The sequence below is a fragment of the Nanorana parkeri genome, unplaced genomic scaffold (genome assembly GCF_000935625.1).
Source record: "Nanorana parkeri isolate BGI_ZX_2015 unplaced genomic scaffold, ASM93562v1 scaffold1410, whole genome shotgun sequence".
Classification (NCBI taxonomy): domain Eukaryota; kingdom Metazoa; phylum Chordata; class Amphibia; order Anura; family Dicroglossidae; genus Nanorana; species Nanorana parkeri.
In genome coordinates, this window is record NW_017307678.1 from 35,480 (window position 1) to 63,287 (window position 27,808).

At 40.6% G+C, this 27,808-nt stretch overlaps 1 protein-coding gene across 1 annotated transcript in view; it reads right to left on the minus strand.

The window, feature by feature from the left end:
- LOC108798122 (A disintegrin and metalloproteinase with thrombospondin motifs 19-like) overlaps nt 1–27,808 on the minus strand; it is a gene marked incomplete at its 3' end in the record, with an annotated part of 178,172 nt that overhangs the window by 29,695 nt on the left and 120,669 nt on the right. Inside the window, exons 12-16 of the mRNA XM_018569844.1 lie at nt 25,667–25,797; nt 24,485–24,657; nt 11,474–11,601; nt 5,383–5,503; nt 3,381–3,461 (exon numbers count right to left, since the gene is read on the minus strand). Of these exons, the coding sequence (XP_018425346.1) occupies nt 3,381–3,461; nt 5,383–5,503; nt 11,474–11,601; nt 24,485–24,657; nt 25,667–25,797 (634 nt within the window). The remainder of the gene's footprint in view (nt 1–3,380; nt 3,462–5,382; nt 5,504–11,473; nt 11,602–24,484; nt 24,658–25,666; nt 25,798–27,808) is intronic.

Consider the following 27,808-nt stretch of genomic DNA (forward strand, 5'->3'; position numbering starts at 1 on the left):
TGGGGTAATTGTAAAGCCCCCCCCCCCCACATCCACCAGGCTAGGACATGAGGACAAGGTGCCTTGCCAAGGGCATGTGGCCTGGTATGTTTCAGAAGGGGGTGGGGGACACTGACTGTCCATTCCTTTTCTGGCCAGCCAAACTGATTTTTTTTGCATTGGGGTGCCCCTTAAAAAGCAATTCCAGGCCTCTATCTATGATATTTTTTGTTAATGTTTATGGTGCAAAGGCTTAATGCCCATATCCCTAACCTAGTCAATCTCGGGATCTGTGTGGGGGTCTTATCAGAATCTCCAAGCCCCTTTAAAATAAGGAGGCCCCAAAATATCCAGCCAAGCCTTTGTGAATGGGTAAGGGGTATATAGTGAACAGTAAAAAAAAAAACAAAAAAAAACTACAACAATATATTTTTAGAGAAGGAAGTGGGGCTTTAAATGTAGTGATGTGGAAGGATTCCTAATTGATATACAATGCTTTTATATAAAATGTGATGGGGCCATGGCCAACTGCCAAGCGTAATGGCCGCTTTCTAGTACAGCTCCTCCCCAGAGCCCTATGAGCGACAGCGCTGCAACTACAGGGACATTTCTCCGGCCCCACTAATCGATAACCCTTGACCAGGTGTCTATGGGGAAGAACCACAGACCACCGCAAAAACTTACCTACATCTTCCCGGCGGTACAATCGGCTGATGACCAAGATGGCAGACTCTCCACGTGCGCTCCGTCACCAGAAAAGAGTGCTATCGCTGAATACTTGGGCTTCCACTTCAGGACAGGGACCGTCCACAGGAATCGGTGTGTCCTCTCCTCCATACTCCCCCACTACACGTAGTCCAGCAAAAAGCAAGAGATCCAGAGGGGATATGACTGGAGACATGAGGGGGGAAGTGCAGGTGATCTCTACACTTGACACTGCTCCTGCAGAGATTGAGCCTGCATTAACAGTGAGAGTCTCTCATATGGAAGATAGTATATAAAATGTGTCAGCTGGTTTTTGGAGGGGAAAGGTCTGTCTGAGGTCCCACTATATCCTCTATCTTTGTTAAATCTGAGTAATTGCATATGGAAGTCAATTGGATATTGATTGGGCAAGTAAGTATATAATTGTTTAGCATGATGTATTAATAAAAATACTATTGTGTCACATTTTATATAAAAGTATTGTGTATTAAGGGTCAAGGCACTGTTTGGGGCCTTGAAATTTTTTTCAATTGTTCGGTGAACATTCAGTGAACCAAACTTTGCTTGGTTCACCATTTCTTTACTACCTAGATATAGGTTGGGACAGGTCCATTAACAAGCTGTGTTTTTTTTACCTGCAGTGAAAAAAAGTGAGGTCAAGGGGCTTGCTGACTGACAGGATGAGTGAATTCCAAGGAAGGCTGAACAGATCTTTTGGCAAGTAAAACATACACATATGTATCTTATCTGTATTTTGTTGCTTGTCCTGCTTTAAAGTCCCAGTTTTTTAACTTGGTCAATTGCTGTACCATTGTACATTGTTTGCATTGTTTTTATTCAGGGGTGCAAATTTATTGCATATTTTGGATGTGATAGTATCCACATATTTTAGGCATATATAGTCACAGTACACTTTTGGGGTGACCATGGAAATTAACATCTCTACTTGGATAATATTATTCTATTATCAGAGCTACCAGGTGCCAAGTGTCAGGCTTGCCAGGCTCACCGGTAGAGTGAATATAATTCATATTGCTGCATGCTTCTTTTGCTTAGATGATATGTATCTGAAGAAATAAACAGTATACAAATATGGACACCCTGGCCTGTGGGGAGCCAACTCAAGTTATTTAATTGTTGCATTAATTGAAAACACTGCTTAGGCACACAGGCACTCCATAAGGCAGTGTATCCACAATATCTTCCCTGATTAGTGGTTTAAGAGTCCAAGGGAATAAAAATGTATGCATCCAGGTGCATTTGGAGCTAATCTGTAAATGCACCTGAAAGCATGTTCTGCTTTGCTATGACTGCATTCATAGCTAGACATTCAGCAGTGTCTAACTGCCTTCCATCTAACTGTGTTTACACAAGAAATACTTTTCTGCATTCTGGGACCCTTCAGTCTAGTTTTATGTGGCTAAACCCAGGAACATCTAAATGCCAGAAGAAGGGATCTAGGAAGAACAAATGTTACTTATGCTTCTCAAATAACTTCTAATATGTTTAACGCAGGAAGCGCGTGTGCATGGGTTCTAAAGAGTAAGTAAAGTCCTAAGTATACTATTTAAAGAAGGCATGTCAACAAATAGCTAAAAAAACTAATATATTTGTGCAACACTTGCACAGAGTTCAGGCAATAAAAGCAGAAACCTCCTAAAGATAGCAGAAAAAGACCCAATCCATCAACGTCTTACAGTAAAAGTGTTAAAATTATTTTACCTACAGTGCAAAGCACACTGTAACCATCACAGTCTTCTTGCACCTCAGCAAGGAACTAAAGATATTTGGACAATAATCCAATATTGTCCAAATACTTAAAGTTCCTTGCTTGATAACACTTATGTTCCTCTAGGGAAGTCCTAAAATCTTGTAGCCTTGGAGCTTTGAAAACAGATTATCAAGCCAGTTTCCCATTTTCAATGAACTAATAGTCATAGTCAGTGAAATGCTTGGAGACACTGGAAGAGTCCATGAGAGTGGATTTATGCATTACTGGATGCTTATCTATCCCTATTTTGGGGTTAACACATTTGACCTTGCTAATTTATATTAGTAGAGGTCCATTATATAGCGTGAGCCATAGCCCATACTAGTAGCCCATCACATTTATACACATTAAGGGCTTACAATTATTTATATTGTAAATCACCCTTTTTATATTCTAAGGCCCTATCTTTGGAAAATGATCAACAAACACTTAACAGAATCAAGATTTGGCAGCAGTTGATGGCTTCTTTCTTGCCTGGTCACACGTATGGCATATGTCCTGGCAGCCATTCAGTATGTGTAGTTCATTCTAATGAGACATTGATCTTACCATAAGGAAGAATTGATACGCTAAAATAATTAATTAAACACAATGCTTAACATGCTTTTTTCACCACTACCCTTTCGCTATACTGGCTTTCCAAAATAACAAATGCAATAATTTAGAGGTTGGATGAAAGGTTTTGTGTATTATAACATTTTTGGTAGTTAGTATGATGTTTATTGAGGTCTATACATCAAACTGAAAGAGGGCCTGAGGAGGAAGAAAGGATGGGAAGATTTGGTCCCTCCAAATGAGGGACAAATAGGAGTTATGTGTTAAAATTGTTGAATTGTGTCTCCAAAAAAGACAAATACATTTTTTTGCATAAAAAGTCAGAATACGATAACAAACACTTTTGTATCCTTTTTATCTTGATTCTCACCTAGATAACTATGAGCTGGTGTCTCCTCCACTACTTTAATTCTCCTTGCACCAGCTGGTATCACCAGGGCCTCCACATATCCTACAAAGGACACAGCACATTTTACCATATTCAAATTACACACTATTATACTTGGAGAGTTTGTTACAGAATGGAAAGATTTAGGTTGACAAGGTTTACACGTAAGGTAAAAAGCATGTTTCTATTTAGCATATAAAAATAGAACAGTAAAATAAACCTTACAAAATACTTTCAGATCTTTACAGACTGAGGTTTAGAACAAGATATGACGTGTTGTTGAAATCATGTAAACATCTCACCCACCATTAAAAGTGGAAAATACTGTATATAAGACATATATTTCATCACTGCATTACAATATGCTCCTAGCACATAATATAAAACAGCTTAAAAATCAGAATCTATACACCTTAGCAAAATGAAATCAAAGTTTCGATGTGTGTATTCTAACGTAAGATATTATTATCACAATCATGACCTAAACTCTGTTACAAACCTCACTTTCAGCTGATTAGTCTCAGCACCCTTTCACAGGGATTAAAACTGAAGGAAAAATCTAAGGGGTTTATTCACTAAGCTGCCGAAGGATCTAGCCGTTGCTTCGGCTGATCCTTCGGCTAGCTTCTGCCCCAGGACCCCTTCGGTTCAGCAGAACTATTCACTATAGCCCGTACAGCTCCCGAAGTTGGCCGAGCGGCTCAGACGAGTCGAAGGCATATGCCTCAGCTCGTCTGAGCCGAGGTGAAAGCCGAAGCTGGCCGAACAGCCGGCCATTGGAATAGCCAATAGCAAACAAGCTATTGCACCCGCCCACTGCTGCTTTCAATCAGCAGAGGGGGACCTGCAGTTCTCCATCAGGTCCCCTTCTGGTGATTGACAGCCGCAGAGGGCGGGTGCAATTGCTAGTTTGCTATTGGCTATTGCAAAGTGACATAGCCTATAGGTATCTAGCTGCGCATTCCTATAGTGGTTTTTTATTTTTTTATTCTGACGGCAGGAGAACCGCCCGGCCAATAGAAAACAGTTGGGCGGAGCTAGCTGTTACTCCTAGCTCCGCCCATCATTTTCTTTTTTATTTTGTCTACATTTTTAACTGTTTTTCTATTCTGCTCGGTACCACAGAGTTACTGGGGAGAATAGCCGAGCCGAATGCCGAACATGCTGAGCCAGCCGCATCCACCCGGTGTATGACTGATTTTAGTAGGTGTACGGCTGAAATCAGCCGTACAAGCCTGAAGTCAATAGCCGAACAGCGTTCGGCTCACTTCACTTCGGGCCGGTTATTAACTCGGCTGCCTACGGCAGCTTTGTGAATAGACCCCTGACCCCAGAATAGGAACAGAGAGGGAATCTTCCAATGCTGACACTTGTTTATGTGACAACAGTTTAAAAGGGGATTTAAAGAATACTTTCACTTCCAGTTGTGTCCACAGGACAGGAAATATATATAGGGGTATTAACTATTAACTATTCTATTCATGTGGATGTACTTTAAGACAGTAATTTGTGTAGGTCATTTACTATTGGTGGAGGTGTATTGCTTACTGTTTCTGGCCCTTAGAATACATGTATCACTTCTCACAAACCCTTTATCTCACATTACTACAGATTAAAAGTATGGAAGTATGCAAGGATAGAAGATGCATATAGTATAGCACTTCTAAAAATGACTAACTCTTCCTTGTTAAAAAAAACTGAGTATCCTGTCTTTCTCCTGCAAGCTACTCCTTATCATTATAATTATTTATAAAGGATGTGTGTAATTGAATCTAGTATACATTAATTCAAGCAGCAGTCTGCAAAGTGCAGTAACCTGTACAAACTAATCAGGGCTACTATACTTTGGACATCATCTCTACTCTACAGTATGTGCTTCTATTTAATAATACTCTTTACTGTACACTTTTTTGTCTACAGGCTTTATGTATAACCACCTGTGATGCACTGACCATCATGACCAATACTAAATAAAATCCATCACCTGCTCCTCTTGTGTGATTGAAGTCTCCTTTAATAACTCGGCATGATTTTCCATTTCCATTGCATACACCACAGTGGTCTTCCCTGGATAAAGAGCCCAATATCCCATCACAGCCAACTTTCTTTTTAAAATGAACAGAGAAGGCAAAAGTCTGGATTAAAATATGGACTGCAACATGTAACAACAATATCAAAAGAAAACATTTTTTTAGACAGATACCCAAATTCTATATATGCAGAAAGAGACAAGCGCTTTTAAAGTAGAATTTACCCTTTAAACATTTCTGCATGTGATACAGTTTTCATATATCATTTATCATTTGCTTAGATGTATTTACCAAAACTATCTCTCCATTTGTCAGATTCTTTATTTTGTTGTGTCCTCCTGTCCTTGCAAATTTTCTAGTCATTATGAGTAAACAATATTAACAATTTAATCACTATAACCTGATCATATCTACTGGTCATGCGCACTGAGGCTTACAGCAGTCTTTAAAGCAGATTTAAAGCACATTTTTTTACCGTAATTTTCTCCCACAGCACTCCTGTATCAAAGAAAACTCTAAATACTTGAGCATATAGTATAATTTAAAATGGTGCTAACCTGCAGTCCCTTAAAGAAACTGTCCAATTTGTATTAATTTTAGTTATAGGGCGAGCCTGGTGAGCTACGTCAGCCCCTGTCTTTTATATGGTATGGATACTCCAACAGAAGGACTTTCCTGACATAATTCCCAGCTCTGTTCCTGAGATTTTTAAATGTTACCTATTTTTTACATGGTAATGAGTCTCCAGTAGGTTTCCGCACAATATAAAATTAACACAAAAATCAAATATTGAGAGTAGGAACCTCTTATAATGATCACAGCAGATGTGCAGACCCAGGAAAGTCTCAGAGAGTTTAACAAATTGTCAATTGGTTTAATCCCCCTGAATCTACCAAAAACTGACTCAAGAGATAATTAGTGTTGTCATGTTACAGTTATTAAGAAATGCTACTGTTTCTTTACCTAGTAAATGGGCACCTGTGTATTATTATTGGAGTTGGGTACCACTGATTTAAAATATGGTAGAAGGCTGGTAGAAGGCAAAGCCTCCTATACCCAGACTAGGGCTGGATATACCAGCCCTAGTCTGGGTATAGGAGGCTTTGTTAATTTATGTTAATTTTATGTTATGTTAATTTTATGTGTGTGCGCAAGAAGTATACAGAGCTATGAACAGCCCATGCAATGTACCTTACATTTACCTTCCATTGAGTTGGCAGTACACTATACAATCTAGTTGGAAAATGTTTGTACAATTTCCTTTAGACTTGCCATAACTATGCTTGCTCACCTGCCCAAATTATCCAAACAAAACTTGTAAAATGACATTTGGCCTTAGACAGAGCACATTGAAATTACATTCCTGCGTTTTTACTGGCCTAGATTGAGGCATATAAACAATGTTGCAAAAGCATGTTTTGTTTCCAATCAAATAGCATACATACGGAATCCTACATATCTTACATCTATCACTTAGGGAACAAAGACAATTATAGAAATATTTACTCCTTTTAAGTCTGAATTTACAAAAGGGCATGAAGCCAATACTGATAAATTCAAGATTCCTGGAAGGGATTTTCAATAAAACAGAAACATTCTACACTGAAACAATTTTCTTGTATCTATTGTAATCTCTGTTTTACACCTGTGCTATGCTGGCAATGATTGTATTGTATTACCTCTGTACATATGTTTGGGATCCTACTTTGCACATAAATGTGTTGTTCTTTGACCTAACAGACATCTGAGAGAATGCTATATAGTTTATTTCAGGTTTAAGTGAAGTTAATACATGAAATATATGAAATGCTCTATTTCAGATTTAAGTGAAGGCTAATCCATGAAATATATGAAATGCTCTATACAGAATGGTCTAGTCCAGAAAATGGTAACAATCAGATTCCACTCCATTCCAATAGAACTACATTGCATTGGCAAACTATACCCTGAAACATGACCTGATCATTAGACACAATTATCACATCTACTAAGGAACACTTATTTTTCTTTTTTTTTGCCTAAGAAGGCAGTCCGCCGAAATTGAAAAAAGTGGCCGAATGCTATAGAGCTACACCAGTTTCTTATATCTCCCAAGAACTTGATGAAACATCTGCACAATTTTGACCTGAACTGAAATGACGATTTGTTATCTTATAAGGGAATATCTAGAGATGTTAAATACGCCTAAGCAAAATGCTACCCTTTGTCTTGAATTCTTTCTGAAAAATAGCAGAGCACTTATTGTGTCTACAGCCTGATAGCACAATTGAAGATATTCTGTGAAAGCAGGGATGCACATGGCCATTTCACCAGTCAGGATGTATCCTATTAAAGGCCACCTCCTCTACACATACCAAACATTTTTTTGTTTTTTAATGTGGAATGGAAAGCAATTAGTTTTAGTTTAAAACAGAAACTGAAGCATTTGAGAGTCACTACATAATTAATGCATCAATGGTGAGGAACTTCTACCAGTCCATTATAGACTCTCAACTACAACATACTGGGCGAAGTCAGAATGCAAGTTTTATTAACTGCTGAGCTTTTCAGCTAAGTAGATCCAGCAAAGTTCCAGGGGTAGAGTTACAGGTAAGCCCTGTGCATAACAACATGTGGTGTAATTGTCTGGTGGAACCTCATCAGTGAGGTGAGTTAACGATTATTTTCAATTATAGAGCATTATATTGCCTGTTTCCCTCTAGTAGTAGAATATTAACTCACAGAAGAGGTAAATTTAATCTTTTGCAAACCTCTAATTCTTTGTTTCTTCCAACAGGTAGCAAGTGATTTTCAACCTAAATCCTGGATGCAATGGCCATGCTACATCATCTCTTCCATCTAACACTGTGCTTAAGTATTCCTGAAGCTATGAATAGTTAAGAAATGTTTCCTGGCTACCTTTTGGAGTTTTGGATTCTCAGTGTCTCTGGAGAGTACAGCTGCCATTTGTAGTTTCTGTAAAAACTTGGCAGGTAGGAACAAATCTTGCTCCCACCCAACATTAAAACATGGCAGGTGGTTATGAAAGTGTGAAAGTAATTTGCAAGATTAATTTAGAGCAGGCTTAAAGAGTTCAAAGCTGAGGCTGAGACATAATCTGGGTCATGGTTGTATAAGGATGAGAAGCTCTGGGCAGCATCCCTCACATATTTCCTGGTCTGTACTTGATTGTATCCTTCATCTTGCAGCATATTCAGCATGTAATTGGCGATTACAAAGAGCTGCATACGTTGTTGGTGCAGTATAAATAAATCATACATAAAATTATACAAGAGCTTTGAGTGCTTTGGTTTTTGTCTTGGCTTTTTCTCACTATACCAAGAAGCTGTGGTCCAATATTTGCTTGCATACACAGCATACACATCCAGTCATTTAGATCATGCAAATCCTAGCTGTGATCATTATTGTTTATATATGTTACTTCTACAGAAGAATGTGTTTAACTTGATGACCAAAGACCTCATATAAGAACACAGATGTTTAACAACTCCATGTTTAGGCTACAAAAAAGGAAAAAGTGAAGTAATGTCCGCTTTGCTGGTTTTCATTTTAAGGGTTCAGCAGCCTCTCTCTCTTTCTCGCTTAATTTTCACATACATAGCAACAATTCAATATGAGCGTAATCTGAAAAACGTCTTCATCTCTTAATATAACCTCTTTTCAATCAGCCTATACAGAATCAATTACTATATATACACGATAGATGGTGAAAGGAACTATTTCTGTAAGAAGCTTCGGACTTTAGGAAGCCTTTTGTCACATATGTATTTTCTGATAAATCACAAAGCTCAACAATGGAAAGAGGGTGTAAAAAAATCAATGTGGCTTAGACTTCAGAAAAAAAACATTTGCTTTATTTTGTTACTGGGATAGGAGCTGTCTCTGTTATCAGGTGAAGAAAGACCGAGTGCACCTAAAACAAGGGCAAAAAAACTTTCTTTTTTAAAGAAGTGAATAATGCAGTTGCAAAATTTAAGGTATGCCCCCAGGGCCTCGCTAAAGATAATGCATCTTTGGTGATTAAAGGGTCACCATAAGATCCAAAGCCAGGAAAGCCCCATCAAAGTTTTTGTTTTCCTTCTATGGCTCCCACTAATATATTTCTACTATTACTGACTGCTATTATTTATAAAGGATGCCATCACTGTACATTGAGACAATACTGGTAGCCCCCCAAAATTTTGCAAATATCTAATTTAGTCATATATTATTTTTTTGATCTGCACTCTGCACAGATAGTTTGTGTAATTGTAACTTCTCATGGGCACAGCCCTACTAACCATTGTGTTTTGAATTGTATTGTAACTGTAATGTCTTCCTTAAATTGTGAAGCACTGATCAAACTGTTGGAGCTAAAGTGTATAAATGAATAATAATTAGGGATGCACCGATATATATCGGCCGCCGAAACATATCGGCCGAAAATGGCACTTGTGGCTAAATGCCGAGGTGGTAAGTGGAGGTGGTAAGTGCTATTGGGGCAGCCAGGTTACTAAAAATCCCTAGAAAGGTTATGGAAGACCCAGTCATTCAACGGCTCCTTCGGGTTTGAGCGCTACACATAAATAACACAACCCCAATTCAAAATGGCCACTTTTCATTTTTGTGCCAATTTCCAGTAGAATTTGTGCAAACATAGAGACGCCAGTTTTACAACATACCACTTGGTGAATACCCTGGAGTGTCTACTTTTATAGTGGAGTCATTGAATTAGAATTTTTTAATCCTGGGCTAGAACTATTGAAACATTTATCTGGATATAATAAAATACATGAAATATATAAATACAATTTATTAAATAAAAGCTTCACCTGTCTTTCAAAATGAAATCAAAACGTTAGCCGATTTTGGGTTTTTTTCTTTTTAGCTTGGGTTAAAGTGTGAAATAATTAAAATGTGTCATGCTTTTATTTCTCTCTGTGACCCCACTAGGGAGCTTATCCCTCACTTCCTGTCCCTGTGATGCCCACACAAGAAATGAGGATGTGGTTGTCACCAGGACAGGGAGACACAGACAGCAATAAAAACATTGTCAGAAATCCAAACCATTTTCATTGTGTTATTTTTATTTTCTCCATGTTGGAGAAATTTCCTATCACTTGATGTCATGACAGGCGGTGATGGAAAATCTTCACAATAGCAGCACAGAAACAATAAAAATCTGACAGAGGTTCTAACCCACCCCAGCTCTTTATTAAATTAATCGTTTTGGCTGGAGTTAGGCTATAAAAAGACCCCGTCACGTTGCTGATTCATGGCAGACAGGGTCTGTTCAAAACCCACCCCACAAACACCCTCTACTCTCCACTAGCTACATTGCTACATCTGTCATGGCTAATGCTGTAAAATACCCAGTACTTCTCGGTACTTCTCGGTTTGGGAAAGCATATCACCTCCTTTTACGGTGCATCATGGAAGGAAAGAAACATTCCAGGTAAACTTGCTAGTTTGGCTAGTGTTGACCGAAATACCTGGTTTGGCTGAGGATGTCATACCCTCCATCATGTGAGTTTCCCAGAGAGGCCCAGGGAGTTTCACATGATGGAGGGTATGACATTCCCAGCCAAACCAGGTATTTCGGTGGCAGGGGAGTGCTGGAGTGGTATGTATAGGGATCAGAAGGTGGGCTTTAAAATGACCTTGTCACTTTGCTTTAAGGTATTTGGTAAAGTGAAACATTTCAAGACTTCTTAATATGATCTGCTTAACAAGATTTTCATTGCTGTAGGGCATAAAGGACTTAACATAAATATGCTTGAATCACATTGCACTGGTAGTGAAGTTAGATTTGTACCCCTTTGTTACATACCAGTGAACATTATTCTTTCTTTCTAAGGGTTTCCATGCTTTATTGAAAGTGAGAAACTCCTTTAGCTGTTAATATATCCTTTTTTTCATACAATCTGCAATAGATTGCCTTTTCTTGTTAGGAATAATAATGCATTTCTGAACAGAAACAGAACTGATACAGCCTTTAGTCATTCTCCATCACCTCAGACTGTAACATATTATTTTTATGTATGTTTGTACATGTTTTCACTGTACCTGGCACCTTCCATTAGAGCACATATCCAGGCCATTCTGTCCACAGGAGGTTCCATCCAAAGTTTTCTCTGCCACCAGGACAGGCTGATCTTTTCCAAGGGCAGAACAGAACAGTGTGCATGGTTTCTCTAAATGGAAATGAGAGAACATGGTGAGTCATATAATTAGCTTAGTGTAAATGTGATGCTGAGGATGCCAAGAGCATAAAACACTAAAATGTAGTCAACTGTTTCATATTAATCTTAGTTACAGACTGCAGCAAAATATATATCCTTTGTTATTTTTAACAATTAAAAAAAATCACAAGTGAGTAACTGCTGGACGGAATGTGACTTACTGGTAAAACTAAGTTACAGTACCATTATTATGGTCAACTAGATATTATTTGCAGCATATATTTAACAAGCCCAAAAAGAAGGTTATTATTTATTTACATTGACAATTCTAAATAGGTCAACACTAGCCAAACTAGCAAGTTTACCCGGAATGTTTCTTTCCTTCCAGATTCACTCAGTGCAACAGAGAAAAAAAGCAGTAGATGATGAGCAAAATGCTGTGGTCACAGCAACCAATCAATAGAACTCCTGTCAGGTTTTTACTGCTAACTATGGTTCTGTTAGAGACATTCACCCTCACTTCCTGTCCTGCTAACAATGGGTTCACCAGACAGGAAGTAAGGGAAAACCTGCAACAGGGACACAGACAGAAATACAAATCAGACAGGGATTCTAGCCTTCTCATATTCTATTAAAGAAAAGCATTCTTATTTCTGTCTGTGTTGCTGTTGGAGAGTTCCACTCACTTCCTGTCAGGTAACAGGTAATGTTGTCCGCAGGAAAGGAAGTGAGAGTAAATCTCTCTAATGAAGCTCCAGATAACGGTAAAAAATGAACAGTGGTTTTAACTGCTTCCCCACGCCATCCAAAACAGTCTTACTTATCTAATAAGCCCAAGGCCATGGTAGTATGCTGTGCACTATGGAATACGAACTGCTTCAGAACTCTCAACTTTGATTTAGTTTAACCAGTCCTAGTCAGTGAGTTAAATGTCAAGTGATTGTATCAAAACTCTGCCAACACTGTAGTGCATAGGTGGTAAGGGTTACATCTATACTCAGCAGAGCAAAAACAATGTATTGATGTTTGGGGTTTTTATTAGTCGTAGAATGGCTTAGTTGGTCTAGGGTACTCATTCAGCAGTCAGCAGTGGGATTTCTAGATTCTGCAATGTCTCCAAATTCAGTATAAGCACAATGTGGTTAGAATGACGGCACGTTCAATAAGCATAGAGCTAGCATTATGATTGGTTTAAAGTGTACATAAAGTCAAAACCTTTATAATAAGGTAATAACTGTAAGGTATGAGCTGATTGAAGGAGTAGATGTACAGTTTTTACAAAGGACAGCCTTGTCCAACTGGACAGAAGACACTTACAGGTCTCGTCAGTCCCCAGGCCTGTGACTTCTCAGAATAAGGAGAAATAGCAGACTGATAAGCTCATGTCTCTTGCTGATAGAAGGAAAGAACAGAATGGTTTCCTTCTATCAGCATGTCTTTGTTAGCACATGAGCAATGCAGAATAACTGATTAGCTCCTTGCGCTGCTTCTCATTCTTCCAGTCTGGGCTCTGATGTACATGGGCATGCAAGAGGCCAATACCAAGTCAAATGCAGGTATTTACACTGCTTGCAATTAAAAAAACAAAACATTTATTAACATATTCATGAATACATAACTGCAGTCATTTGTGCCTTTGGAATTTTCCTGGAGGCCAGCTTTAAGTTTGCTGATAGATCCATTAATGAAGCAATCGACCATCAAATTCAGCCATTGCGGGTCATGGTACAAATGGCATCAAAAGCCTTACTAAGCAGGTTTGATTGATTCTACATGTAGTGTTTCTGGAACTAATCTTCTATAGTAACCATTATGCCCTGCTCTTGTTACCTACCATCATGGCTAAAATATGTAAATATAACTATGTTTTCTTTACTTGTGTGTGTACATGCTATTACTCACTGACAGAACATTTATTTCAGGATTAGTCCGAATCTGCATAGATCAAAGGATTATTCTGATTATAACCCTTTATTTTAGCAAATGTTCATTATACTTCATTTTCACTTGCTCCAGCACATACTTGCCACATTCACTCCACACACAGCACAGCTAAGCACTGCAGAGTTTACTAACCAAAAGCGATCGTACAAGTTAGCATTGCAGCAAACATAAAACAATGGAACATTTACATATGTATTTGAGAATAGAATCGGCAGTGTTCTATCACCAATAAGTTGCCTCTCTATAAAGGCTGCTTGTAGCATTTCATATTACTGGATTATTGACTTTATCAGGAACAGTTTAAAAATACACCCAAAAAGACATTCTAATTCTAAAATGCAGCCCTGCGATACCTAAAATTTTAAGTGCATGGCAGTATAGTACATCCCACAGGCTTGTATGTTTGTATATTGCTCTAAAGTCTAGATTTGCCAAGGCTTAAAATGGAAAATGTAATGAATAAAAAAGACATGTGGATTTATATTGCAAAAATTGTGTAGGATTATTTGGACACAAGGATCTGTGATCAAGAAGGTGGAACATGAAAGTGACACAGAGCAACACTTTGAAATTTAGCCCTAATTGAAAGCCTTAACAGGTGATGTAACTAGCCTAATATTTTCCTGTTTCATCTGCTGATGGCATTGTGCAGCAAATGTAGTAGTCACCAGTGGCATCTGCATTTTAGGCATCAATTCACTCCTGAGCCTGCCTGGTGGAGGCTTTAAATTGCCACCTCTCCCAAAGTTAGGCACATTCTGTATTTTTCATTACCTGAGGCCGACACAGCAACTCAGAACCCTTCCTAAATGCAATGCCACCTCAGACACACCCTAAAATTCGGCTCCTCAGTCACAAGCTCATGGATACAGAATCCCATGTTCATGCAACTAGGATGTACTAGGGTCCAAGATGAAACTCAATAACATTGTGTTACATGCCTGTAATAGACTTGTTCAACCCATGTTCAATTTGATATGATGCCTTTACATAACTGAAAGGGCCAGCCCACTTAAATGTAATATGTTATATATTGGTGGACCCTAATTGATTATAACTTGGATACTCCAACAGAGAGATTTCCATGCCATCATTTCTGACTGACTACTTTTGCCTACCCGGTAGCAAGCAAGGAGAGTTCACTATTATCATTTCCACTTTTGTATCTACCAAAAAATAAAATATCAGTTCTGGTTGGAAAATTTCAGATTCGAGTTAACTGTGGTTATATCTTCCGTCTTATATGAAAATACTGTAGGTTATGATATGGATAGCGGTTAACATTAAACTTCCAAAATACGCAAAATAATTTATACCAAAACAAGGCAATGATTAACTACCCAACATCCTCATTTGCAGCATGCATTTCTCTACACAATATCAGGTGCACTTTAATCAATCCCAAAAATCTTTCAACACACTGGAAAATATAAGAGACTGATACATAAGATTCACCTCCGAAATCTTTGTACACATAAACCCTTTGAATGGATGGATTACCACTAGGGTAAGTCAAATGTATTCAATTTTCAGAAAACACATGGTACTGTGTGACCAAGGTGACATGTAGAATATTGCAGTTCATGGTAGTATACAACAGATACATTGATTGCAGTAATTTGTAATGAGTAGAGTAATTTCTGTGAAAATGATTTGCTTTGAAATTACAGGTTTCACCATTGGCAAAATGTAAAGGAAGCACAAATTATTTCACATTATTTAACACATTGTGCTGCTTTGGTGAAATGTGCTTTAAAACATAAGGTGTCCTTTTTTCTTTATTTAGAAGGTGTGCTTGTCTGTGGGTGTATTTAGGATAGTTTAAGTTTATTTCATTTTTGTATTCTTTCTTATTTTCTTTAATTTTTTTTTTTCCTACTCCCTTTTTTTATTCTGTAAAAAAAATAAAAATAATGAGAATGAAGGAACATTTCTGGCACAGGTCCAGGATCACTGAAGAAGGTTTAGTAAACCTCAGGTGCCATTTAAAGTCCATTGCACCCATAAATCTGCCATAACATTGCCTTCCCTATTTAATCTAATGCATTTAGTCCAAATGGCAAAGTTTTAACCAACCCTCCAGATTTTTGCCAAAATTTGGGGGGAAAGAAAAAGTAAATTTTTCTCATCCCTTGAAGTGATTAAAAATAGAGTCTTATAGAAACAGGCTGTCTGTTAAGCCACAGTTTTCCTGTAAAAGACACTAAAATCTGGTAATAATCCTTTTTTTTCCAAGTCAGGGAAACTCTACAGGCAGCAGAATAACAGACCTCTGTGTGCTTTTAAGGCCAAATGCGCTCAGATGAATGGGTTGTAAAATGTTAGTACAACTAAGCAAATGCAACTAAAAATACATCTGACTTTATGTGTACTATTGTCTTTAAAATTATTACCTGATACATACAAGGATGACAGTTTCATTTATGTTACTGCATTTTCCAGATATAGTTATAGTTGTTTGAAGTCAATACATGCTGTATGAACCATAGCACATACAATCTCCCCCACTAAACACTCTACTGAGCAACCTTCCACAAGCTTCTTTACTTTATAGCTTTCCAATAAATACCATAGAACTCTTTAAAGGAAAATTCTTGCTTTAACTCTCTCTTCATCCTCCTCCCATAATGTCTGAAATCAAATATGGGATTTTTCACTCAGGCAAGAAGCAATGTGCAAAGTGTAGTAACCCCTATCAGACTATAATAGAATACATTTTACTAATCTGGTTATGGCATACTAAAACATGATCGGTTAACCACACAGCAGCAATTCCACTTTGTAAACCTTCAATGTATGGGAGAGAGCATTGTTAAAGGAGAACTATGAGGTGAGTGCTTTTCACTCATCCTCATAGTTCAAGCCAAACTGTGACAATGAGACTGTCACGTGTCGGCTCAATAGATCGGGAAGTGAGCGAACACATACCGGCGTTCGCTCACTTCTCGATCCTGTCATGGCTCTCTGCTGTGACAGGGGACGGACTGGATTCCCCCCTCCCCGCTCCGATCCTCCAGCGCTGACTGGCGGAACGGACGTGGCAGGGGGCGGGTACAGCTGGCTCTGCCTCTAGATAGGCAGAGCCAGCTGTCACTCACGCAGCTGGCCGGATCCAGACATAATTGTCGGGATCCGCTTCAGCTGCGGCGACTCAGTATACCACGAGCTGTAGCTCGCGGTATACTGAGCTTAGGGTGACGGGAGGACGCTAGTTTGTGTCCTCCCGTTACCCTAAGGAGAACTATGGGGAAAAGCCCTAACCCCATAGTTCTCCTTTAACTTGTTCTACAGGCACCCGCTATGGTGCCGTCATCCTGATCCTGGCTTTACTATTCAACCTTTTATACAAATTCTATTTGATTTCCTTGAGCTAATTAAAGTATATGTCAAACATTTTTTTTTAAAGTTTTAGATAAGCTGGAAAATAAATAGGACAAGTTTTACTGACATTGAATTGTTTGTTTCCCCTCACTTACTGTCACAGTGACAACTGTTTTATTAAACAGGAAGTGAGTCAAAATCTGCAATAAAGACACAAACAGCAATTAAAAGCTGACAGGGGTTATAGCTTTCCCCTACTTTACTTACTGTATGTCTGTGCTGCTGTGAGAGATTTCCCCTCATGTTATGTCTGGTAATCCATGTCACCAGACAGTAAGGGGCTGGTGCATAAAGGAAATTTCTATGTGCCACTAGCTCTATCTAGTGGCTGTAATGCCGCACCAACGGCTTTCACCCAGCTATACCATGAGTAAAGCCTTTATACTGTAAATCAGTCCCTAAATGAGGGGAAATCTTTTGGCTGGTTGCTTATTTTAAATATGCTGTCGACTATGTCACACTAGACAAGTTGACAGCAACAAGATACCACTTACTTTTTCTTACGCCATTGCTCTTTGCTGGCGGAACCACAGCGAAGTCACTGCCTAGCTGGTAGCAAGTGAAGTTCTGCATCATTTCAGCCACTAAGGAGGTGACTTCCATTAGAGTTGTCACTTTTACCATGTTGAACCCTAAAAGTCCATTCACACCAGTGCACTGTGATAATGTGCATTGCTGTGATGTAGTGTCATCAATTGTGGATGGTTCCCAAATGCACCTTTCCAGTGTAACTGCATTGCAAAAATGTGGCATACATGAATGTATGCCCTAATGCAACACACATTAATGCATGATGCAACATATGGTAACGTGCATGTGTCTCATGTACTGCAGTGGACCGGGGTGCCGTGAATGGGCAATAAAGGTTGTCAGAAATGTGGTATTATATGCAAAATACTTCACCCTTCTACGGTGCTACCTCAGGTCAGTGTGACCTGGAAAGAACCAGAAAGCAAACATCTTCCAAAAAGTCTGCGTGCAGAGGAATTCCATCCACCTTTAAGGTCCATTCACACTGTATTTGGATGGGCTGCCTAAAGCACCAAAACACAACATAAAAAGGTGCCGGCAGAAGTTTTGGCAATGCAGAACACAGCAGCAATGCAGCAAGTGTGTTGAACAGGTGAGCTGGGGTGCCATTCAAAATGAATGAATGGCACCGCAACACACCAATGGACATCACATTAAGTGACAATATGTGAAATTTTATCAGTTAAGTAAATTGCTGTAGAGTTCCATCCTTCTAGAACCTGTTTAAAACCTCTTTAAAAATATTGCTTGTTCACACCATATCACCAAAGCTTTATTCTGTGAAGGAGCCCTTACAGACATTTTTTTAAACAGGTTCTAAAAAGATGGACTGATAAGATATGGAAATAGTGAAATAGGCAGCACTGCTGCTAATCCCCTAAAAAGAGTACAAAACACTTTATTATGTTCAAATGTATATAAAGTGTGAATATATATGTAAAAGGATAATCTCCACCTCCCCCACATAGTTAAAAAATGTGACAAGCTCCCGCCCTTTTTTTTTTTGAAGGATGGACCCCTACATACATTTATATAATTTATAATGTTTTGCAACCTGTCACTTGAGCTAGTCAGGCTTCACTGTGCTGAACATTACTGTCATTCTCACATATTTCAGGTACTAGGTGTAATATATTAGGTAGTTTACAGGGAGGACATTATTATATGGCAAAGCTCATTTATAGTCCAGTAAGCATGCTGGAGTTTGAAAGTTGACACAGCATGCTGCATTCAGGTCCAGATTAAGAGCATCATGGGCCTGGTGCTGCCGGTCAGTACGACAGGAAGCAGCAGAGGTGTTCTATAATTTTTCTGGACCTCATAAGAATTCTGGACTGTCACTTCTGGTGACAGGGTCTCAGCTGCACGCTTCTAACTTCTGAGACTGCGTCACTTCTGGTGATGCGGTCCAGCATTCTTATGAGGTCCAGAAAAATTAGAGAACAGTGCCTCTCTAATTAGGTGGCTGCTCGGTTCTCACTGGGGCCCCAAGAGGCTGCCTATTGTGCTTTATTAGAGAGCCACCAGTGCCTCTGCCTGACTGTGTTCAGCCTGGCTGGCCTGGATTGCCATCGAGCATACCAAGGTGATCCTGGCCAGCCAGGCCTATTTTCAGTCATGGGCCTGGCAGTTGATGCTCCAGTAGCTTTTATGTTAATCCGGCCCTTCCTGTATTGTGTGGTTGAGAAATGTACATTACATGCCTGCCAGAACATAATTATAAATCTGTTGGTAAGTAAAACAATTCACTCTCATGTATTTCAACTCTATGTTTTTTTGTTTTATATATATTGTAAGAAACAGTTAAAATGTATATTTGTGACTCCATGGGGGTGGTTTACTAACCTAAACACACGCACGCACCAGGTGCGTGTGATTTTCACACAGCAAAACGTATTTATCAACCAAAAAGTCTCTAAAAGCATATTTCCACTAATGACAAAAATTTACTTTAATGTCACTTTAACCACTTCTGCGTCGCAGTACGTCTATAGACGGTGGCCCACAGAAGTGGTTAAAACAAGAACACGGCTGCTCTTGGTACCGCTTTTAACAGCAGGTGATTGCTACCCCATTACTCCCTGTTTCTATAACAGCAGTAGAAGAATTTGGGGGAGGAGCAGGAAACTGTCACAAGTGGCATGAACCACATTAACAAAGCAGATAAAACATTTTCAGAGTAAAATAGAAACTAGCACAGATTCTGTGGTTAAATAACAAATGGATTGCAACAGTCTTCAGTAAAAAGAACTGCTGCAGATCCCTGCCAGATTAAAACTGAGGTATGGGATGTGTACTGTAATCAGACAGTTTACATGCCTCTCTCTGCCCCTTCAGTGAGCACACTACATGGGCATGGGCATAGCCTCCATATAGGTAGGGGAAGCTCCAGTCTCTACCAATATGCCCAGCTGTGTACAATATGCAAATGCAGGGTATTAGCCTTCCTTCTCCCTCTGGCTTTCAGCTGAGAGGGGGCTGGACAAAGGGAGGCAGGGCAAGCAGCTCTAGCTCTTCTGCTCTCTACATTGTGTCTTCGACAGACACAACGTGGAACATAAAATGGAGCAAATCGCTTATAATTAACAAAATGGCTTCTGCAGAATCTGCTCCATTTTTTTTTACTTCCTCCCCCATTTTTAGCATAAAATATTATAAAAATATTGTATTAATTTTCAAAAAATACAAAAATACAATAGTTACAATAAAATACAATTACCACCATTGTTTTTAAAGGTTAGTATTATTTGTAAGAATCAGATTTAGTAAGCACTCATATTAGCCTTGTTCAGCACAGGAATTTTGTGGCGGATGTAATAAAGGATTTCAGAATGTTGACTTAAAAAAGCATAAAGATTCACTTCAAATGTCCAAACAAGTACAGGTGGATTACAAAAACTGTCAAAAAACAGGAATAAACTTTTTACATTATTGGATAATTAAAATGAATCTACATTCTTTTTTAATAATGAAGATTCTCAACTCTAGTAAATCAGACTCGTTTTCTTTGCATGCCCATAAAAGTTATGAGGCCCAAAACTTCTGTAGTTGGTATATTGCAGTCTAGATTTATTTTGTGCATTCATTTTTTGTGCACCAATGTTATATAACCTCTTGGATAAAGGGTACTGTATGGATAGAGAGGATACCACTACTTATTGGGTTTAGGATTATGGTTAGTTGGGTAATGTTAGGATTAAATATTTTGTATTAGGTCTTTGTTAATGAATATTTCCATGCTGAAGCTTCGTATAGTGTAAGTGTCAGTACTACAATCATATAGGTGTTAAAAATTCCCTTGTACTATTTATTGCAAACCAAAATTGAATGTACAGAAACGTTTGCACCAATGCTCTTTCCATATAAATAACCACCATTTTCAGAAACTGAAAATCAGCATACCCCTTAACACTTACTTTCCTATTTATCCATTTTTAGGATGTGATCTATAATTGCTCAAATTTATGGAAACAATTTCTGCCCCATATGCTGAACACACTTAGTTTCAATATAAAAACATAGAGATTGTTTTTTTTTTTCTTTTTCATATGGAAAACTAAATCCTTGGAAATTTGTGTGCATTTTATAGAAAGCAGGGCTGTAACATGTAGTGCTGGTATTTAATGGGATATGTAAAATATCAAATGTGAAATCTCATATATTTCCTTCTGAAACCTGACCACAAGCCTGGAGACTTCAACATGCACAATCTGGAATTGACTGCCAATTGTTCTAAATTGTTCTAAAGTCTTCATAATTGTAATACAAAAGAAGAATCCAATGGCCAACAGCACAGGATTCTTTCACAGCCCCATATTAAACATAAGGGTGGGAAGCTTAGCTCACCAGTCTGTACAAATTTGCACTGATATGAAGAACTCTAAAAGGAATTAGAGAGTTTTTTTTTTTTTTTAATGAACAGTCAGCTTAGATTGACTTGACAACTAGACTAGACAACTGACTAGATAATGCTTACATTTGTGGCTACTAAGAAATTGCTATGTTCTTAGAATGGTTCTAACATTATAGCATGATAAGTAAGTTAATCACAAGACATACAAAAGTTGATATTTAAAAAGTGTATATTTAAAGTTACTGATTTGTTATTGACTTTCAAACCAGTTTTGTTATTAAATTTCCTTTTGTATATGTTTATTGAAATGTGTAGGGTTTTTCAAAACAGAGCAAGAAATCTGTATGTAGAGTCATAAGCATTAAAAAAAAGCACATAGGACAAGAACACGTAGGATAACTTTACTTGTAGTACAATCACCCTTTAAATGCTTCCCTCACCCACAGCAACAACCCTCCCCGGAGACTTGATGGCACTGTAGTGCCCAGCAGGCACCACACATCTCAAAGGAACAAGGACAGGTAAATACAAGACTTGGAGGGTTTGCTGGAAGTTCTGGGGGAAGGGGACATTTAAAAAATAACTGAACAGTTTGTCTAATAGAAAAAGGTGAGAGAGGAAGTACCTTTACTGTGCAGAGAAGAGTCTAATAACAGAAGCAAGGTACGTGTCATGGGCTGCAAAGTAATCCAGCAGTTTTACCACAAAGCGGGCAGAACTGTTATTGTTTGCTTTTAAAGAAGTAATAATTTCAGTAAACAGTTTATATTTTTTAGATATAAACTGTTTCAAATGTGTGGGACTCCTTTACTCCATTCACACTATGAAGAGGACCTGTCTAAAAGTGAAACTGTGATCAGTTACAAAGGGAATGAGAGAGACCTAAAAGAGAAAGTTATGCAAAACAATAAAATAAATAAGCGGAGGGCATGCGATGACTAGGTGAATAGGGGAGACAAAATGCAAAAAAAGGGTTAATGGGGGTCCGGTTTCAGGACATAGGTCACTTACCTGATTGGCCAGGTCAAAAGGTTAGGTGGAGCTTTACTGGTGGTCTGAGTGGGAGGGGTTCTCTCTTCATCAGTTGGTGACTGTCAGATGAGGAGTGAACTTCCCTCTCACCCACCCCCTTTCTGTTGTAGAACTATGCAAGGTTTTTTTTATGCTGGTATGGGATGTTTGGGTTCTTTTCAAAAATAGGTGCTGGTGATTAATGTTTGGGGACCTGTCTTGGTATGGTGTCCTATATTCATGGTGTGTAAGCTGATGAACACTAAGGGGTCTATTCACAAAGCTGCCGAAGGATCTAGCCGTAGCTTTGGCCGATCCTTTGGCTAGCTTCGGCCCCAGGACCCCTTTGGTTCAGTAGAACGCATATGCATCGGCTCGGCTGAGCCGTGCTGAAAGCCGACAGCCTGCTTCTGACAGCTGGGCGGAGCCAGCCATGATCTTACTGCTGGCTCAGGCCACTTGCAGAGAGATCAGCATCCCTGGTTACCTGCTGCTAACCAGGGGCACTGTTCTCCAAACAGCTAACTCTCCCTGGCGGAGTCTCCTGCTCCCGGCCGCCAAGGAGAGAAACACTGCTGTTTCTTTTTTTTCTTTATTCTGCCACGGAGCGATGTCAGAATATAAAAAAAACCGGGAGCGGGAGGCTCCCAGAGCGCTCGGGAGAGTTTTTTTTTTCTTTTTTGACGGCAGCAGAGCCGCAGGACAATAGGAAACTATTGGGCGGAGCTAGCTGTCACTGCTAGCTCTGCACAATCATTTTCTATTTACTTTTTTAAAACTTTTAAAACTATTTTTCTGTTCTGCTCAGTCCCTCCGAGCAGAAGAGCCGAGCCGAATGCCGCTCAGCGGTATTCGGCTATTCACTCACTGCTGTTCGACATCTATAAGAATAGGCCGAACAGCAGTGAGTAGCCTGCCGGAGGTTCGGCTCAGCCGATCCATATGTTGGATCGGCTGAGTCGAACTCCTTCTGCACTTCGGGTCGGCCGAACATGCTGAGCATGTTCGGCCAACCTGAAGCCATGTAAAGCAAGCCGATGTACGGCTGAAATCAGCCATACCAGCCTGAAGTGAAAAGCCGAACAGTGTTCGGCTCACTTCACTTCAGGTCGGTCATTCACTCAGCTGCCTAAAGCAGCTGAGTGAATAGACCCCTAAATTTGGATATTGGAAGTGTCTGCGGTCAGTTAGTGGTTGTCCCCGAGGCAGTGTGTTGCGGCTGGGGGCCTAACATGTTTTAGTACTGCCGCAGAGAATGGATTCAGAAAAGGTGTGGACTTCAAAGACCTGCAACCTTTTTTATGTGATTCTTGCTGATGTTGAAGTAGTTTCTATAGTTATGTTGTATATTAAGTTATTTAATAAAAAGCCACTACAACCAATTAAAACCATATTGAAGTGTGGTATGTTTATTACTTTACAGGGACTGGGCGGTTGGTTATTCTTAGCGGTCTATATTAGGAAATGATTGGGGACATCTATTCTATCTTACTCAAGAGATAGGATACATAGACTGTTGAGTTCTGTAATGAATGCAACAAGGTCAGAGGAATTTGGGGTAAACTCTACCAGATCACGCGACTTTCTTTGATGGGAATTGATAGTCCTTCCCAGTCTCTCTAATAGTCTCTTTGAGAGGGATGGGAAGTTCTGTGTTGCATAGATTCTGGATATACAGTATATGTAATTGGATCAGCGTTAGGACTTACTCCTGGTTATGCCCTTTCCTATGATTTGCAGTGCTGGGGCAGTGTACTCCTGATGGGGCCCTGTTTGTTGTTAAAGTTAGCAGAAGGTCAGTAGGTGGGTTCCAGATCACAGAGGTCATTTGGTCGACTCGAGAGCCTGTGCCTCAGGTAGTGATTGGGAGCTGTCAGTGACAGTGCAGTCACAGTGCAGGGAGTATCGAGATGCATTGCCAGCTCTAAACTGCGATGCCAGCTGTACACATATATGTGGCAGCCCTGCATTAAAGCCCACAACTGTGCTGCCACATATAGGTGAACAGCTGGCAGGAAGGGATTCATTTATCCTGTGTCGAAGTGATGTGTCTGCTGCTTACTACCCTGTACATCTGTGACAAAAATATGGTGCATGAAGACGTGTTTGGTTCAGTCTATGTACTATGTATCATATATGAGTATAAGGGCATTATATAATAATTACCAATATTACCTTCATTAATGACAGCATGCCAGCGATGTTTATGGTTAGGGTAGGAGGACCGGAAGCTGAAGGTCTGACATTGCCAGTCTCTAAAATCAGGGACTCCAGGAGGACATCTTGAGTTATCACATATTTTATATTGGAGTTTAGGATCATTGCATTGACGTCCTTCAGTGCTCTGGCTGGAGGAAAGAGGAAAGATCGGGTGGAAAATGCCTTTAAATATGCAGCACAAGTATAGTGCATAAACACAGTAAAGATTAAAGGGGGATGCCTTCCAGACTTGTCCCCTAGTGCATTACCCGGACCCCCATACACATTTTATGGCCAATAACTTGCATATAAGCTCTCTTAAAGGAGAACTATGAGGTGAGTGCTTTTCACTCACCTCATAGTTCTAGCCAACCTGTGACAATGAAACTCTGTCACAGGTCGGCTCAGTAGATCGGGAAGTGAGCGAACACATATCAGCGTTCGCTCACTTCACGATCCTGTCTTGGCTCTCTGCTGTGACAGGGGAGGGGCTGGATTCCCCCCTCCCCACTCCGATCCTCCAGCGCTGACTGGCGGAACGGATGGGGGAGGGGCGGGTACAGCTGGCTCTGCCTCTAAATAGGCAGAGCCAGCTGTCACTCACGCAGCTGGGCGGATCCAGACATAATTGTCGGGATCCGCTTCAGCTGCGGCTTCTCAGTATACCACGAGCTGTAGCTCGCGGTATACTGAGCTTAGGGTGACGGGAGGACGCTAGTTTGTGTCCTCCCGTTACCCTAAGGAGAACTATGGGGAAAAGCCTTAACCCCATAGTTATCCTTTAAAGGGGACAATCATTTTTGAAAGTTCTACCCCTATTGACTTGCATTAAGTATGAGTTCGAACTTTTCAGACGTTCGAATACGAACCGAACTCGAGCCTGTTCGGCCCATCACTACTCCTAATGAAGAATATAATGGAGGCAGGTAAACCATACTACATTTATTATCAGCCACCCTAGGCATATGTGCAGAAAGCACTCTAGAAGGGATAACCAGACTTTCAGCTCTTAGCAGAACCCTTCAGCCGAATAGGGGTAGAGGTCATAAGAACAGCAAATGCCCAGCAATCCTTGTTATACTTTCACCGGATTTAAAACCAAAGTCTTAGCCAGAAGTTCACTTTAACGGTACAAAGATATATGTCAAATGTATTTACCTTAGACATTTACGTTGTCTACTTCGAACTCCCGTGCCACACGTTCTGCTGCATGTGCTCCAAGAACTCCATTCTCCAGATAGGTGTTCAGAGGATGAAGTCATGCTGGTGCATTCCCCAACTCTACACCACTGTGAAGAGATATACTATTACAGGGGCTTTTAGCAGAAGAGAAGCAGAACATGCAGAAGTAAAAGCCAAATCGAAACAAACCCAGAACCCCTAATTGAAAGGACTCAGGTTTCAAGATTTAAAAATGTATTAATGATTGATGAATTTCTAATTAACTTGCTTCTATGATGAGGCACAATCACAAAGTGAATTTTTGCACAAAAGCTGCCTTTTATCCTCAGTATGGATACAAAGTCAGCTTAGAAAGTCAGAAGCAGCTCAAAAGAAAGGCAAAAGCAAAAAAAATAAAATAAATACAGACACATCTAAAATGTTTAAATATATAATTATTTTTTTCTTTTTCGACTTTTGGCACAATAAGGTAAGTAATTATTTTCAACAATCATAAAGATTTCATATTGAAAGTATAAAAAAGAAATATTAAACGAACAACTCATTTACATCTCAGCAGTGCATTAACACATGTTAAGTCATGTGTTAATGTGCATTGCAGTAAGGCAGCCCATTGAAATTAATTGGGTGCCAATGCAAAGATCCTGAACCCAGAATCCTGTTTGGAACCTTGTTTACCTGTGAGTCCTGAATCCTGCCCAGCTCCTGGTCTCTGACGATCCTGTGCCTGCTGCCCAGCTCCTGGTTTCTGACGATCCTGTGCCTGCTGCCCAGCTCCTGGTCTCTGACGATCCTGTGCCTGCTGCACAGCTCCTGGTCTCTGACGATACTGTGCCTGCTGCCCAGCTCCTGGTCTCTGACAATCCTGTGCCTGCTGCCCAGCTCCTGGTCTCTGACGATCCTGTGCCTGATGCCCAGTTCCTGGTCTCTGACGATCCTGTGCCTGCTGCCCAGCTCCTGGTCTCTGACGATCCTGTGCCTGCTGCCCAGCTCCTGGTTTCTGATGATCCTGTGCCTGCTGCCAAGCTCTTCGCCTCCGGTGATTTGGGGCCTGCTGCCAAACTCCTCATCTCTGCCGATCCGGTGCCCGAGGTCCAGCTCCTCGACTCTGCCAATCTGGTGCCCGAGGTCCAGCTCATCGCCTCTGGCGATCCGGTGCCCGAGGTCCAGCTCATCGCCTCTGCCGATCCGGTGCCCGAGGTCCAGCTTATCTCCTCTGCCGATCCGATGCCCGAGGTCCAGCTCGTCACCTCCGCTGATTCTGGGCCTGCTGCCCGACTCCTCATCTCTGCTGATCCGGTGCCTGCTGCCCAGCTCTTTGCCTCTGCTGATCCGGTGCCTGCTTTCCAGCTCTTCGCCTTTGCCGATCCGGTGCCTGCTGCCCAGCTCTTCGCCTCCGCTGATCCGGGGCCTGCTGCCCGACTCCTCATCTCTGATGATCCAGTGCCTGCTGCCCAGCTCTTTGCCTCTGTTGATCCGGTGCCTGCTGCCCGGCTCTTCGCCTTTTACCGATCCGGTGCTTGCTGCCCAGCTCTTCGCCTCCGCTGATCCGGGGCCTGCTGCCCGACTCCTCAGTGTTGGGGGGTGTACGCCGCGGACACCTGGTGCCCATTGCCTTCCTGTTGGGATTCCCGCTGGCTTGTGGAGGTTGCTGTCGGATTCTGGTGGCGGACTACTCAGCCTGTTGCCTGACCCTGGTGGGGGGTGCTCGACCGAACCCTGGACTTTGGCCGTGGTACGGATGGTGGACTTGGCGGCCCCATGGACCTTCGGTGCCCTTGGACCTTGCTGTCACTGATGGACTTTTGTGGAGCGTCCGGAGCCCGCTCCTTAAGGGGGGGTTCTGTTAGGATCCAGAGCGCCTCCAGGTGGCGCTGGAGCTAGCCCTGCAGTTCCAGTGCTCACCTGCGGGTGTCTCCCAGCAGTTAGCCATCACCTGGTGCTTCCTGGGAGGGTATTTAAACCCTCCCTGCAGTCAGGACGATGGCTCAGTGTTGTTTCCTGTTTGTCCTGAACCCAGAATCCTGTTTTGAACCTTGTTTACCTGTGAGTCCTGAATCGTGTTCTGAACCTTGTTACCTGTGAGTCCTGAACCCTGTTTGAAGTCCTGTTTCATGT